This window comes from Aricia agestis, chromosome 18 (genome assembly GCF_905147365.1).
Source record: "Aricia agestis chromosome 18, ilAriAges1.1, whole genome shotgun sequence".
NCBI classification, from domain to species: Eukaryota; Metazoa; Arthropoda; class Insecta; order Lepidoptera; family Lycaenidae; genus Aricia; species Aricia agestis.
Window position 1 is genome coordinate 2,355,144 of NC_056423.1, and position 13,854 is coordinate 2,368,997.

General features: G+C 39.7%; 1 protein-coding gene across 6 annotated transcripts in view; it reads left to right on the forward strand.

The window, feature by feature from the left end:
• The window catches only part of LOC121736035 (ensconsin-like), a 61,998-nt gene that overhangs the window by 7,006 nt on the left and 41,138 nt on the right, over positions 1–13,854 (forward strand). For all 6 annotated transcript variants that reach the window (XR_006036961.1, XM_042127074.1, XM_042127073.1 and 3 more), the window contains exon 2: positions 8,687–8,862. Coding sequence is in view for 5 of the 6 variants with exons in the window: in XM_042127074.1 (XP_041983008.1) it covers positions 8,687–8,862 (176 nt within the window). In the remaining variant the exon portion in view is untranslated. The remainder of the gene's footprint in view (positions 1–8,686; positions 8,863–13,854) is intronic.

The window sequence follows — 13,854 nt, forward strand, 5'->3', positions numbered from 1 at the left end:
ATGAAATGTTTGAAACAATCACTAAACATACAAAAACACTTACTTTTTCTTTTTAAGAATAAAGATAGGTACTACAAATTCTGTCTGCTAAAAGTAATTTACAATGAACTCTCTACAAGGAACACGTACATACCCTAAAGTATTATCACTTATTTTCGTTACATTCTGTATCATGGGCGCCGGCAGGGGGGTGCCAGGTGGTGCACTTGCACTCTTTGGGAATCTCGGGATCAACAGGAATTATTGAAATAAAAAACCGGAATGTTAGAAGCCGTACAAAGATAGTTCGTAATGTTTCGGCACTAAAATATTATGTATAATATATAATATATTCGTTTAACGTAAATAGAGTCACTGTTGTTCGTAAAACGTAAAAAGAAAAGAAAGAAAACTAAAATCTGCACCCCTTGGAAATTATTTCTGCCAGCGCTCATGCCCTGTTATGCTTATTTTCACTAAATCTTGTCATTCTGTTTATTTTCCCTATGAACTTATATAAAAAAGATCGGAATAATAATATAATAATAAAACACAAGTAATCTCTTGCTTAATGGGGATGCCTCATATTGTACTTATCGTCGCTGCGCGTGCGATACCGCGTATGAGCAGTTGGTAAATACCGCGTAACAGCAAAATGCGCAAAATTGAGATATTGTGCCAGCCGATTCGAAACGCATATTGGCTTATAATGGGCTTCACAGAATTTAAATTATCCAATTAGAAACGTACATTTTGCCATCGAAACAATACCGCGGAACAGTAGGCGGCCGAAAGTTAGAAGCAATTCCGCGTATATACTACAGCGGCAAGAAAAATATATCGAAAATAGTAAAGTGCTCCCAGAAATAACTATTTTTTCTGAGATAAACCACCACGTAAGTATATTTTAATTATTGTTTAATATTGTTCATATGTATTGTATTCATGCTAGATTGTTTCAATTAATTTACCACCATTTCCATTGCTTTGAAGATCAAGGAAGGTTACATGACGTGAACATTATATCTTCACCTTAAAAATACGGGCGGCAACCAATCGCCACGACTAAATAATATGATCACCAGGTTGGGGAAGTAGCTCAGTTAGACTTAAGCACCACGGGGATATGGGCGACTAGTTGTGCTAACCCTACCCACTAAAACCACCTGCGATTTGTCTTCAGCCGTATACGGAGGGATGTTCTGGATTTATCAAACACAGGGCTCCCTCCACGACCAGACGGTCTTCTCCAAAAGGGAGCACACTACCATCAAAGTAAGAGAACGCTTCGGCAAATTGAAGAGTTCCCTTCGGCGTCCAGACTAGCTAAGCCGGGTAGGTTCTAGCCTCACCGATTTTCCTTTAGCCGTATACGGAGGGATGTTCTGGGTTTGTCAAACACAGGGCTCCCTCCACGACCGGACGGTCTTCTACAAAAGGGAGCAGACTACCACCAAAGTAAGGAAACGCTTCGGTAAATTGTAGAGTTCCCTTTGGCGTCGGGACCAGCTAAGCCGAGTAGGTTTCCAGCCTCACCCGGAGCCCCAATTGCATTGAAATTTGGAGGTTCGCATAATGATGCCTCCCCTCTCCCGATGCGGAACAGAGAATAGCTTGCCTCGTGGCTGCTTTCCTTTCCATTAAATCCTCCGGAACTCACACTGCAGGCCGTGACGTCCTCTCTGGAACGAGGATGAGCAACTTGACGAAGACCTTATATAGGTATATAATTGGAATCTCGGAATCGGCTCCAACGATTTTCTTGAAATTTCGTATATAGGGGGTTTCGGGGGCGATAAATCGATCTAGCTAGGAATCATTTCTAGAAAATGTCATTTTCATCGGATACCGAGCAAAGCTCGGTCAAACAGCTAGTTTGATTAAATTAACAAACCTTTTCCAGCGTAGAATTATAAATTTTGCCAAAATCGTTGGTAGGTGGGTGGTTATCCTTGAGCTCTATATTCGTAAATGTTTTGGATAATTACTTGCATTTGGTGCGTTAGATATGTAAATTTGCATCATCATTTATGTGATAAAGACGTGGTGAAGCGTCCATAGATGTTATTATTATTAAAGATCGATGCAAATCGTGTATAAGCCCAAATTACGTTCAAAAGTAGGCGTAAGGGAGATCGCAGACGGCACATGGCCGTGCCATGCAGATTGTATGTGCCGCAGACTCGATCACACAAAAAGTGTGCCGTCTGCGATCTCCCTAAATATTCATCTCGTGTTTCCACGCGGTATTTCCCCATTCAATTAGCGATGGCCAAACTTCGTATCTCATCAAATCTATTCCAAGTTTCTAGATCAAAATACTTATCTAATAGAATAGAATCGTCCAAACCAGCATTTTCACAATTTTTTGCATCAAAACGTTCATCCGGCTGGGTATAAAAAGTCTAGATTCAAACCAATGCCTAGTTTCTCCGGTTTTTTGTGGCATTGGCAGTAGCCAATAAATGGGAAATGTCACAGATACGGAAACAATGAACATGCCAAGAGCAGGGTTCCGTGTTGCAAGTTCTAAGACGATAACGGTATTGGGATGTAACTTTGTCCACACTGTGCCTTTTTCTATTCGTCAAGGGCATGGGTTATAGCGCAATCAACAGTGAACGTGAGGCGTGCCCGCGACGCATGCCCTCTAACCGTATCCAAAACTTAAAAAATGACAAATTGGCGTTGCGTTCCTTGACACATTCAATTATTGAATGCGCCAATATGAAAGTTGATGACGAAAATTGAAGATGAAAGTGCACAGTGTGGACATAGCTAATGGACAAAAACGTACGTGTGGCACTCGGGGACTGCCGCGGTAAAGCTATTGCGTAGCATTTTTTATCGACTTATGCATAATTGTAATATAATCGTCTAGTCGCTCGCACACAAACACCGTGCCGAAGTTTGGCAATGCAAACGATAGGTTCCGGTTGGTGGGGCGAGCACCACACCACACCCCAAGCCGAAGTCTGCTGAACTGAAACGACGTCAGACGAATGTTGGGTGTTTTCGTTACGGAATTTCTTGTTTCGGTCGCCGCGCTCAAAGCTCGCGATAAAATTCTGCATGTAGATGGATATTAGGAGTCACAATCACGTTATTAGGACTCTTTGAGGGGTCCAATTGATCTTTAAAGTTCCAAGGTTTTTTCTTATGAAATAAGGGGGCAAACGAGCAAACGGGTCACATCTCATCAGAAGAACTGCAGGTGCGTTGCCGGCCTTTGGCCTTTTAAGAGGGATAGGGTAATAGGGGAGGGTAGGGTAGGGAAGGGAAGGGAATAGGGGAGGGTAGGGAAGGGAATAGGGTAGGGGATTGGGCCTCCGGTAAACTCACTCGGCGAAACACAGCGCAAGCGCTGTTTCACGCCGGTTTTCTGTGAGAACATGGTATTTCTCCGGTCGATCCGGCCCATTCGTGCCGAAGCATGGCTCTCCCACATATATTATTAAGCCGCTTTTTATGGCAGTATTAAAAACCTATTAACACCAAAGTATTTTGTCATGCTAAACCCTACGATCACCCGTGTCTTATTGCAGATAATTTAAATAGAAATAAACTAGATATCTAGGCGGTGCAGGCATATTTAGTCTAATGAAACCATGTTACCAAGCTTACATAAGTCGTCTGGACTATTTAGTATTCAAATAGTGCGTTAGAAAAGCCTAGCTCAGATATTTTAATTGCAAATGTTCGAACCCTTATCAAAAAACCTTTCATTACGTCTGCACTCCTAGTAATAAGCTGGAATACTTGGCGTTATGCCTTGATTTGCTTTATTAGCCCGGTCTAATCAGACCTAAAAAATCGTAATCTAGGAATAACTCACATAGAGGTGAAAATTGATAGAGACCGTAATACGTCTCGATCGTGGGAATCGCAGACACTATAGACTTTTAGCCGGGTGCCGCTTGGGGATTGATGGGTTAAATACACCATACACCATCATAAATAAAACCTCAATTAAAGTCCTTCTTATGCTAAAATTTATTCAAGGTCAGATGAAAATGAGGTTTTTCCCGTTTTTCCGTTTTACATGTCTAAGAAAAGATTTCCGATCCATATTAGCCTTAGTTGTCCTTGGACCTTGCACTAGACAACAGTCTCACCAGTCGCGCCAATAATATTAAAAAAATACGTGTTTACACTTACTCGGCTACACTGTCTCGGCCGAATTACATTTTACTGTCTCGCCACTCTACTCGGCGCCATTAGGGTTGGCAGAATGTTTTTCATTCCATAGACGCTGTCATACCCTAGATTTGAGTAATGAATTGCCTTAAGCCACGCTCTACTTTACGGGTCTATCGGAACACTTGACACAGTGTACCCTAAACGCCCTCATGCGCTAAGTGCAAATACCGTTGTGACTTGTGACATTGCTACTTTTAAAAGAGGGAGCATTTTCCAGACGAAAGTCCTCATTCTTTATGTAGCTGGTAAGGGAGCCTTTTTTTAAAATAATGAGATCTTTTTAGAACAGTTCATCAATGCAACTTTTACTTAGTAAGGCTCTAAATAATTTAAGAAGCATTTTTGGTATCGACCACTTAAATCATTGGATATGCATTGACGGTAACACCATTCCACCAAATTGTTTTCTAAACTGCAGTTTGTCTTCTAAACTGCTGATCCTCCAACGCTTCTACATGCACCAATGACACTTGAGGAGTTTTAAATAAAATTATAGGGCAAACGAGCATACAGGTTACTGTCAAACAACTACCGTCGCACAGTGTTTTAGAAATCCCCAAAATCGGACATGACTAAGTTAATGCAATGAGTCGATGGCGTCTTATATTTCAAATGCAAGAGTAGAATTCCCGTGTGCGCATTTTACTTCGTTTTTGAGAAAATCCATTTTTAAATTAGTCATTTTTTGACTCACTGAAAACGAAATTATTTTATTTAAATTAATTACGAGGGTTTGTAAACTTGCTACCCAGTTGATTAGATTCATCATTAAGAGACACACATTTTGTACTTTATTTCATTCCTACAATTCAAGTAGTTCCTGAGATTTTAATGTTTTTAAATATTTAGACTTTTTTTTTTCTGCTTTCCTATATGATTTCCGCACCTTCTGTCAAAACTGAAAAATACTTTGGTATTTTTCAGTTTTGACAGAATGGCTTTTTGATAGTATTGTGATGATCGTAATGATGGTGAAAACAAGTCTTCTCCATTACCGCACCTATTCATTTTCTCATTAGAGCAGTGCTCTTGCAGTAACAAAGGCCCCACTTTGTCTAGGACTCCACACGATGTAACTATCTTTCTTTAGTTTGCGTACATTGTAAGGAAAACTAAAAATACATCTCGGTTCTGCTAAAGGTGGAATTAAAAAACGGTCAAGTGCGAGATGTTGTTTTAGATTTTTTGAGGCTAATGAATATTGTGTAAAACTTTCAACCGAAATTACGTGAACTCGGCTGATTTTGATTTTTGAACAGTTTTCATATTACTAGAGATCGCCCAATGGTCGAAATTCGACATTAGCTTCAACGACATAGGACTACTACGTTTAATTAATAAAAAAATATTGACTTTATCATATTTTTTTTCAACTCTCTCGTCTCTGGGACTCAGTTGATCTCAGACTGGCCGTGTAAAGGTATCTAAGATTCAATAAAAAAACTATAATCCATTTTCAATTTGTCAACTTGTTGTCAACAGACTTCAATCATAAATAAATTCGTATGTATAGGGTTTGTCACTCAAAAATCTGTCATCTTCTTAAGTGTGCGTATTGTAGTGTGTGTGATGTTTTATTTGATAAAAAAATGTGTGATAATAGCATAATTTCGAAACAATATTAGCTCGATGCACTCCTTCACCATATAAACTATAACTGTGCAAAATTTCATTTCCGCATTTTTCGTCAAAAGGGATACAAAGTTTTTCGCTTGTGTATTAATATATAGATAATATATAGATGATAATAATTGATTGGCAACATTATAATCTGGGAGACTACAGCTATCCCGTGAATGTACAAGAATTGTTACACTCTTGGTGGGCTAAAATCCAATAACCTACTACATATAAACTCTACAATGTTAGCCGCATTTTCCACGATTTCATTATAAATTCCAAATCATCGTTAGGTAATAAAGAGTTGACCCAGATCCTACGCGTTTCCTTATACGACGCGAAGGTCGCGCTAACATTGGACCACGCCTACTATGTAGTTCTAACTATGTAGGATTTGACATGACTCGATGCCTAATAATATGATAGGTAGATATCTAATTCGCACATGTACAAGAAGACGTTCCTTCATCCGATTAGGCCCGAAATTCACGGCCGCACATGTACAAACAAGATGTTACTTCAATGTAGATTGTAGAGTCTACTTGTTCTACCGAAGGACCGACGGATGTAAGGCCAGAAATCTCAGCCGAACCCAAAGCCTCGCCGAAGGTTCTTTAGCTAGAAAATGAAATTTTCTATTAGTAGTTGATCTGGAGTACAATCGAAGCGAAACACAAGGTAAATTGGGCTTCGGCCCAAGCCAGTCATTAGGTTTTGTTGATAACCCATTAATCAACTACTGTTCTTGAAAAACTATCCTAAGGCTGCGTTTCCACCAGAGGTGTGTTGCAAGGAATGTGTTTTTACGATCCAATAGCATCGCCGCGCTGAGCCATGTCATGTCAAGCTCACGTCAATGAAGAGATTCTATTGGTTCTCAAAAACACATTCCTCGCAACACATCTCTGGTGGAAGCGCAACTTTATTCTCCTCCCAAAACTCCATTTAACGCTCTAGTAGCCATCTTTATCAATGTTGCCCACGTTCGTGTGGTAGGCGTAACCCAAATCACTAAACGAGCGGCGAGCATGTTAGCGAAAGTGATCATCGCCCGTCATCACAAATCAATTGCTCACGCGAGGCCTAATGATCATGACGCTAATGATTTTTGGACAAAGCAAGCCAAATTACTGCAGCATGCTTATTGCTTGACCGTGAGAGAGCCATAAGATGGCTCTACGGTCTACCAGACCGTACAACGAATTTGTCAGCAGGCAAGGTAGCGCAGTAGAAATGCAAAATAATGGAAACACTTACAGATTTTGGTTTAAATTTCTTTTTTCAATTTGTCTATTTCTTAGAAAAAACTAGCTGTCCCGGCAAACGTTGTTTTGCCATAAAATGATTTTCCCTGTTTTCCTGCTTTTCTCTTGAAGCTTTTTTCTGATTATTTTTCTATAGACCTCACGGAGCCCGAGACCTTTCCAATGAATGCAAAACCGTGGAAATCGGTTCGTGCGTTCTGGAGTTATAGCGTCAGGACTCGACTTATTTTTATATATTAGATTGGTTATCATCTTGCCATGGTTATCATGGTAATGTAGAAATTAGAGGTTGTTAAAGGAGTGAATGAAAGGGCTCAAAGTCCAAAGGGATGTAAAAGTATGGAAAGGTCGAGGGATGCGCTTTAAGCTCTGAAAAAAAGTTATGGATCTGTATTCCTTTAATAACTTGCATGTAGGATTAGCGTTGTTTATAGAGTTCCAAAAGTCGTTCGCAAAACCCAAGGGCCAACAGTGTATCGGAAATGTATGTTTAATCCATAACATAGACAAATTTTCTTGATTTCCACCTAAGTATTAAATTACATAATATAAACCCATTTTTCGTGAAAATATATCTACTCGCGTCTTCATAGGATGCTTAAAGAAATCTATGGAAAGCAAGGAGTTGTTAGCAGTAAGGTTCTTCAATCTTCAAGTAGTCTTCTGAACTGTTAATGAACCAATAACAAACAGACTGAATGACTCAATGGGCACGTAACGTCATATATTTTAAACTTTAAAAACGTCATCCATAAGGCTGAAGTTCTTTTGTACGTTTCAGAGGAATTCCGATGTCGAAAAGTAAATATTGCTCATGAATCAATTAGAAATTCTAAACATCTGAGTAGGTAGTGTGGAATAACCTTACCTGTTGTGATAAAACCTACACAGATTATAATCTAACTTTACATTTCTATTATCTATGATTAAATTGGTAACCAGTAGGTCTATGATAAATTGCAAAGCATGGTCACTAAAGAAATAGTTTCTTTCTACAGAAGAAAGACAAAGTGACAGATATACAAAAGGAATCCGCCATTTCCGTGGGAGAGCCATGCTTCGGCACGAATGGGCCGGCTCGACCGGATAAATACCACGTTCTCACAGAAAACCGGCGTGAAACAGCGTTTGCGCTGTGTTTCGCCGAGTGAGTGAGTTTACCGGAGGCCCAATCCCCTAACCCCTACCCTATTTCCTTCCCTACCCTCAACTTTTCCCTTCCCTTCCCTTTCCTACCCTCCCCTATTACCCTATTCCCTCTTAAAAGGCCGGCAACGCACTTGCAGCTCTTCTGATGCTGCGAGTGTCCATGGGCGACGGAAGTTGCTTTCCATGAGATGACCCGTTTGCTCGTTTGCCCCCTTATTTCATAAAAAAAAAAAAATTCGTCACTAAAATCTGTCAGTATGTATTTATCTTTCCGTTTCTTATGCTCATAAGCTATCATCTAAGCCCGCTGATATTGCCAGCAACTTTCTTGCGCTAAATCCTATATCCTCTTCCAAGTATCTCCATAATTATCAAATTCCAACAAAAACTAAATTTATATATAGTAGTTTTTAATTATTGTTATTGTTAGCTTAACTTACACAATCAGGTATTTAATGTTACTCTTGTTCCAGAGGCGCTAGACCGCGCGCGCCTGGCCCGCGAGCGGCGGGAGGCAGAACAGAGAAAGAGGTTAGACGAGCTCCGAGCACATGCGGCCGCGGCGCAGGCGCAGAGGGAGAAGAGAGACGAGGAGCGACGGAGACGGCAGGCGGAGCAGCGGGCGAAGGACGACGATAGGCGGATACAGGTACTAGGAGAACATAAGTGTAGGAGTTATTTGGGGCTTTTGTTCCACCCATGGTGAGTCTCACACGTATTGACCTGCTTATCCATGTGGACTAGGTCTACATGCTAAAATGCCGTAAGAAATACAAGTCAAGAGTCTCATGAACACGTATTGACCTGCTTATCCATGTGGACTAGGACTGCATGCTAGAATGCCGTAATACAATGACTAGGAGCTCATAAGGTTAAGCAAATAATATTGTTTCTGCCATAAACTTAAGAATTAGTACCGGAGATACGGATTTAATTTTTATGCTTAACTTGGCGAAACCGGTAAAAGAGCTCCGGTAAACAATGCTCAAAAACAAAGGGTGATCAGTGGCTTGATAATGATCTAAAAGCGTTCGCTTGTATCTGCACTGCAGTCGGACAGCGACAGGGTTGACACTTTCGAGTTTTTTGTCCGGAAAAAGCTAAATTATGTTTCAAACATCCGTAGCAAGTTGTATAACTACTATTTAACCGATTCAATGCGGCGCTCCTTTTTGAAGACTTTCAGTCGTGGCACGTGAGCCGTGTCATACGCCATAGGAGTAGATGACACGGCTACCGTGTCATCCGCCACGGTCTAAAAGCTTTATGTTTTTTTTGGTTTTTACGCTTGTATTAACTTAATTTATTTAATTGAACCCAAACTATTGTTGTTGACGGAAGGCTACGTTGTTTTAAGTTGATTTCGAGTAGTTTTACTAAGTGTAAACCTGAAAATGGCAGGTAAGCGATTTTTTTATTCAGATGTTGCAAACCTTTTGTAGGTTTCAAAGTTAGAAAAATGAGTACCTACCTATATTAAATAGATCTGGGTTTCCAAAGTGAATTATACGTTCGTAGATAAAGAAGTTCGTAGTTAATATTTTTTATCCGACTTCCAAAAAAGAGGAGGTTATACGTTTGGCTGTGGATATTTTTTTATGTGTGTTCAACGATTACTCCGCTGTTTGTGAACGGATTTTCAAAATTTTACTTTTGTTGTATGGGGTATTTGTTCCGATTGATCCGGTTCCGAGTTGGTACCATGTTCACAAAAGTGGTGATCTGATGATGGGAACCATGAAGTCTCCCAATATTACTTCTTAAAAGTTTACTATTAAAAAGCCTGGCTGCACATTATCCGAATTTATTATCAGAAAAAGTCGGATGTATGAGCGTCCGACTTTTTCTGATAATAAATTCGGAACACGTCAGAATTCTGATAGTATGCGGGGTCCACAACAAAATGTATGAACAGAGTACGTTCCGGCGGGCGTCCGAATTTTAGTGATCAGAAATTTTGGATAATGTACGGTGGGCTAAAAAAGGAGACAGCACCTACTTTTTTCAATTCACAGAATATTCAGAGAGGAAGCCTATAAGCTTGTTTTACGTAGAAAATTTAGATGATTTTGTTCGGAGCAGAACCTTCAAGTGTAATTTGAGGGAGATACAATCGCTTTTTAAATGACACGGCTGCCGTATAATCCGCAATGAATGCACCTTTTAAAAAAGGTTGACGGCCCCTACTTTTTTTTTCAATTCACAGAATATTCAGAGGCGGCCTATAGGCTTGTTCTACGTGGAAAATTAAGATGATTTTGTTCAGAGTAGAACTTTTTAAAGTGTAATTTGAGGGAGATACAATCGTTTTTCAAATGACGCGGCTCACGTGTCATACGCACTGAATCGGTTAAGTAATATATTTAGGATATGGAAGAACAGAAAGCCTTGGAGAAATTTTAGCTGTACATACTCTACATGTTATTTTTGTACGTACTGTACAAACAACATTAGATAATTAAGCGGTACTATTTCTGTGGGAGTATAAGTAATTTATATGTTTAAATTTTCAATATTTTTGTGTTTATAAATTTTATTTACTAGTCGGCTTTTTAAAATAACATCAACGACTCATAAAATAACCCTAAAGGCTCCCACACGATACTGCGAATTCGCATCGCATCGCAAAAATCTGCAACAAAACTCGTACTAAAAATGACACTATGCGACGCGATGCAATGAGAATTCGCAGTTTTGTGTGGGAGCCCTAATTTTGTTGATTACGGTTTACGGGATTTTTGAACTTCTGTACAATTTGTACATTCTTATAGGGAGAGTAAATCAAACACAGAATATTGTTATATCACTCAACACCACCACTTGGGCTCGTAGCTGATAGATGAAGTGATCGTCAGACCGAAGTCGAGCGACCACTCCCCACTCTCCCTACTACCTACCCAAGTAGGCGGGGCATGTCTTTATTCATCAATATACAACTTCAATTCAGTACTTATATTGTTCACATTTTTTCCGGACTTGTGACAGCCCTGCGTATACGCAAGTAACTAGACAATTTACTTTCTCCACTCCAGTAAATAACGATTACCGCGATGGTGAAAATTGGAAAGCAAAAATATATTGGTCATAGTTGATTATTAAATTAGCCTGATTAAACGACAAATGACAGTACGGGATACGGGTAACGGAATTAAACGGCTATATGTATGACCGGTTTACAGTTTACCACGGGTTAACAGATTTTACGGAATACGGGTTACGAATTACGGGATACCGTGACTTAACCATCAGTGTTTTCGGGATACACAATACGGGTTATAAAAATATTTTAGTCATTGCTCATTATATCTATTAGCAAATTAAGCAAAGCTAATATACGTATAATATATCTATAATATAAAAATGAGTCGTTGAATGTGTTGCTAAGCGCAAAACTCGAGAACGGTTGGACCGATTTCGCTAATTCTTTTTTTAAATATTCCTTGAAGTACGAGGATGGTTCTTAGGGAGAGAAAAATTCTTAAAAAAAAATCCTGAAAAAGTCTAAAAACAACACTTTTCTATACTCCCATACAAAAGTTAAAGAATCGACTGTTAGGCGATACGAAGTTCGCCGGGTCAGCTAGTAGTATATATAAATGTGAAATTGTGTCTGTCCATTTGCCTATCATATCCGTTTGTTCTTTCTTCAAGCTTAAACCGTTGAACTGATTGTGATGAAAGGTAGGGAGATGCTTAAGACACTTTTCAGTATGACGTGTATATTAACGAAGTTGATAGCAACTTCTAGTCTAAAAATATAGCCGGTTTAGCGAGACCTAGGCAGGTAGGCAGGTAGGCAGGTGATTAAGATATTGGCTTGGCTAGTAGGTAACATACACCATAAGGCAGTTTGTCCACCGTCTACGTCAACAGGACGTCACCGACAAAAATTCAATTAAAATGCCACTTTATGACTTAGCCCCTAGCTAGGAATGAGGAATACATACTAATATTATAAATGCGAAAGTGTGTCTGTCTGTCTGTCCGTCTCTCTGTCTGTCTGTTACCTCTTCACGCGCGAACCGCTGAACCGGTTTTGCTGAAATTTGGCCTGGAGATACTTTGAGTCCCGAGAAAGGATAGTTTTTGTCCCGGAAAAAGGTATGGTTTCCGGGCGATAAACTAATTTTGGCGCAACGGAGTTGCGGGCGTCATCTAGTTAGGAATATAGGTTTGATTTTCTAGCGACCCATGCCGCTGTTGCTTTGTAGTGCTGTAGTGTAGAACAAAATGACTTTTCGCCATCGCTCCACGCGAAAAATATACCATCCTCATCACCTTGATGAGGGGCAGTCTTCCACCGTGCGTTTTTCGCGGAACCTACTGCTAAACACTGTAAAACTCAGGAATGAACTGTCGCCAGCAGTATTTCCGGACCAATACGACTTGAAAACTTTCAAGAGGAGAGCGTATTCCCTCTTAAAAGGCCGGCAACGCACCTGCATCTCGTCTATTGTTGCGAGTGTCCATGAGCGACGGTAGTTGCTTTCCATCAGGTTTTTGCTTTTTTCAGGCGTTTGCCCGTTTGCCCCTTTATTTTTTAACGTTGTTCGTGGCGGCCGAAAAGGAAGATCTTCCGACCGAGCGAGATAGCATGCTCGGTCAGGCCGAAGCCCACTGACGTCATTTCAGACGTTGTATATATCTTGCCGTTCTACGAAACTTCGATAGCGCGATGCAGGAATGTTAGGCGAATTGTGGGTACCGCCACAATTTTATAAAAAAAATAGCCTAGGTCCCTAGGTCATAAAATGGCATTTGTAATTGTTTGATATTAGAAAGAGCGGGCTCTCATAACACAGGATTTACCTACAAGGGACCCTAGCCACCTGAATACAAAACATGTTTGTCATTTAATAAAGATTTTTCATTTCATTTTAATTTGAATTTCTGTTGATAACGTTCCGGCGACGGCAGCAGTGGACCAAACCAAACTGAATACCGATACCAGTTGACCTCTGCTCTTACATTCCATGGTGTTTATGTACTACCATATTTAGGAGTGTTATATCCACTGGTTCATAAGTAGACTAGTTGCTAGTAATACTCGGTGCAATTAGGTAGTAGGTACGTAAATTATGTAGATTGTAGAGATAGCATTAGTTTACTTTTCATGCTCCTTCATGCACAAATTAGAAATTTGTATGAAGTTGTTTTTTTTGCTGGGAAAACCGTTCGAAATATGCCATCGTGTTCTATGTCATTAAACATTATTGCAGAAAGACAGGCATTAAGCATGAATGCTTTTAAAGTAGACGTACCTTCTCTATAAATTCAAAACTCTTACTTGAAAAATTAAGAAAATAAAGATATTTATTCAAAAATTTGAAATGATATAATTTAGAAAATCATTAATCCAAAATAACTTCGCGGGCATATTCACGATTTCCATTTTCTGTATCCAAGTCAAACGGCTGTTGTGAATAACCCCATTCGTATGTTTTTAACTTTGTTATTATAGTTTGTGTTATCAGTAGTAATACAGAACGTTATCATTTGATAGGCTGATAGCAGCGCACTGATAATGATTGTTTTTCTTTGTTCACCTTTTATAATATGTAGCTCTATAAAAGATGCTTGATGACGCCTGCAACTCCGTTGCGCCAAAATTCGTTTATCGTGCGAGAGCCCTACATTTTTC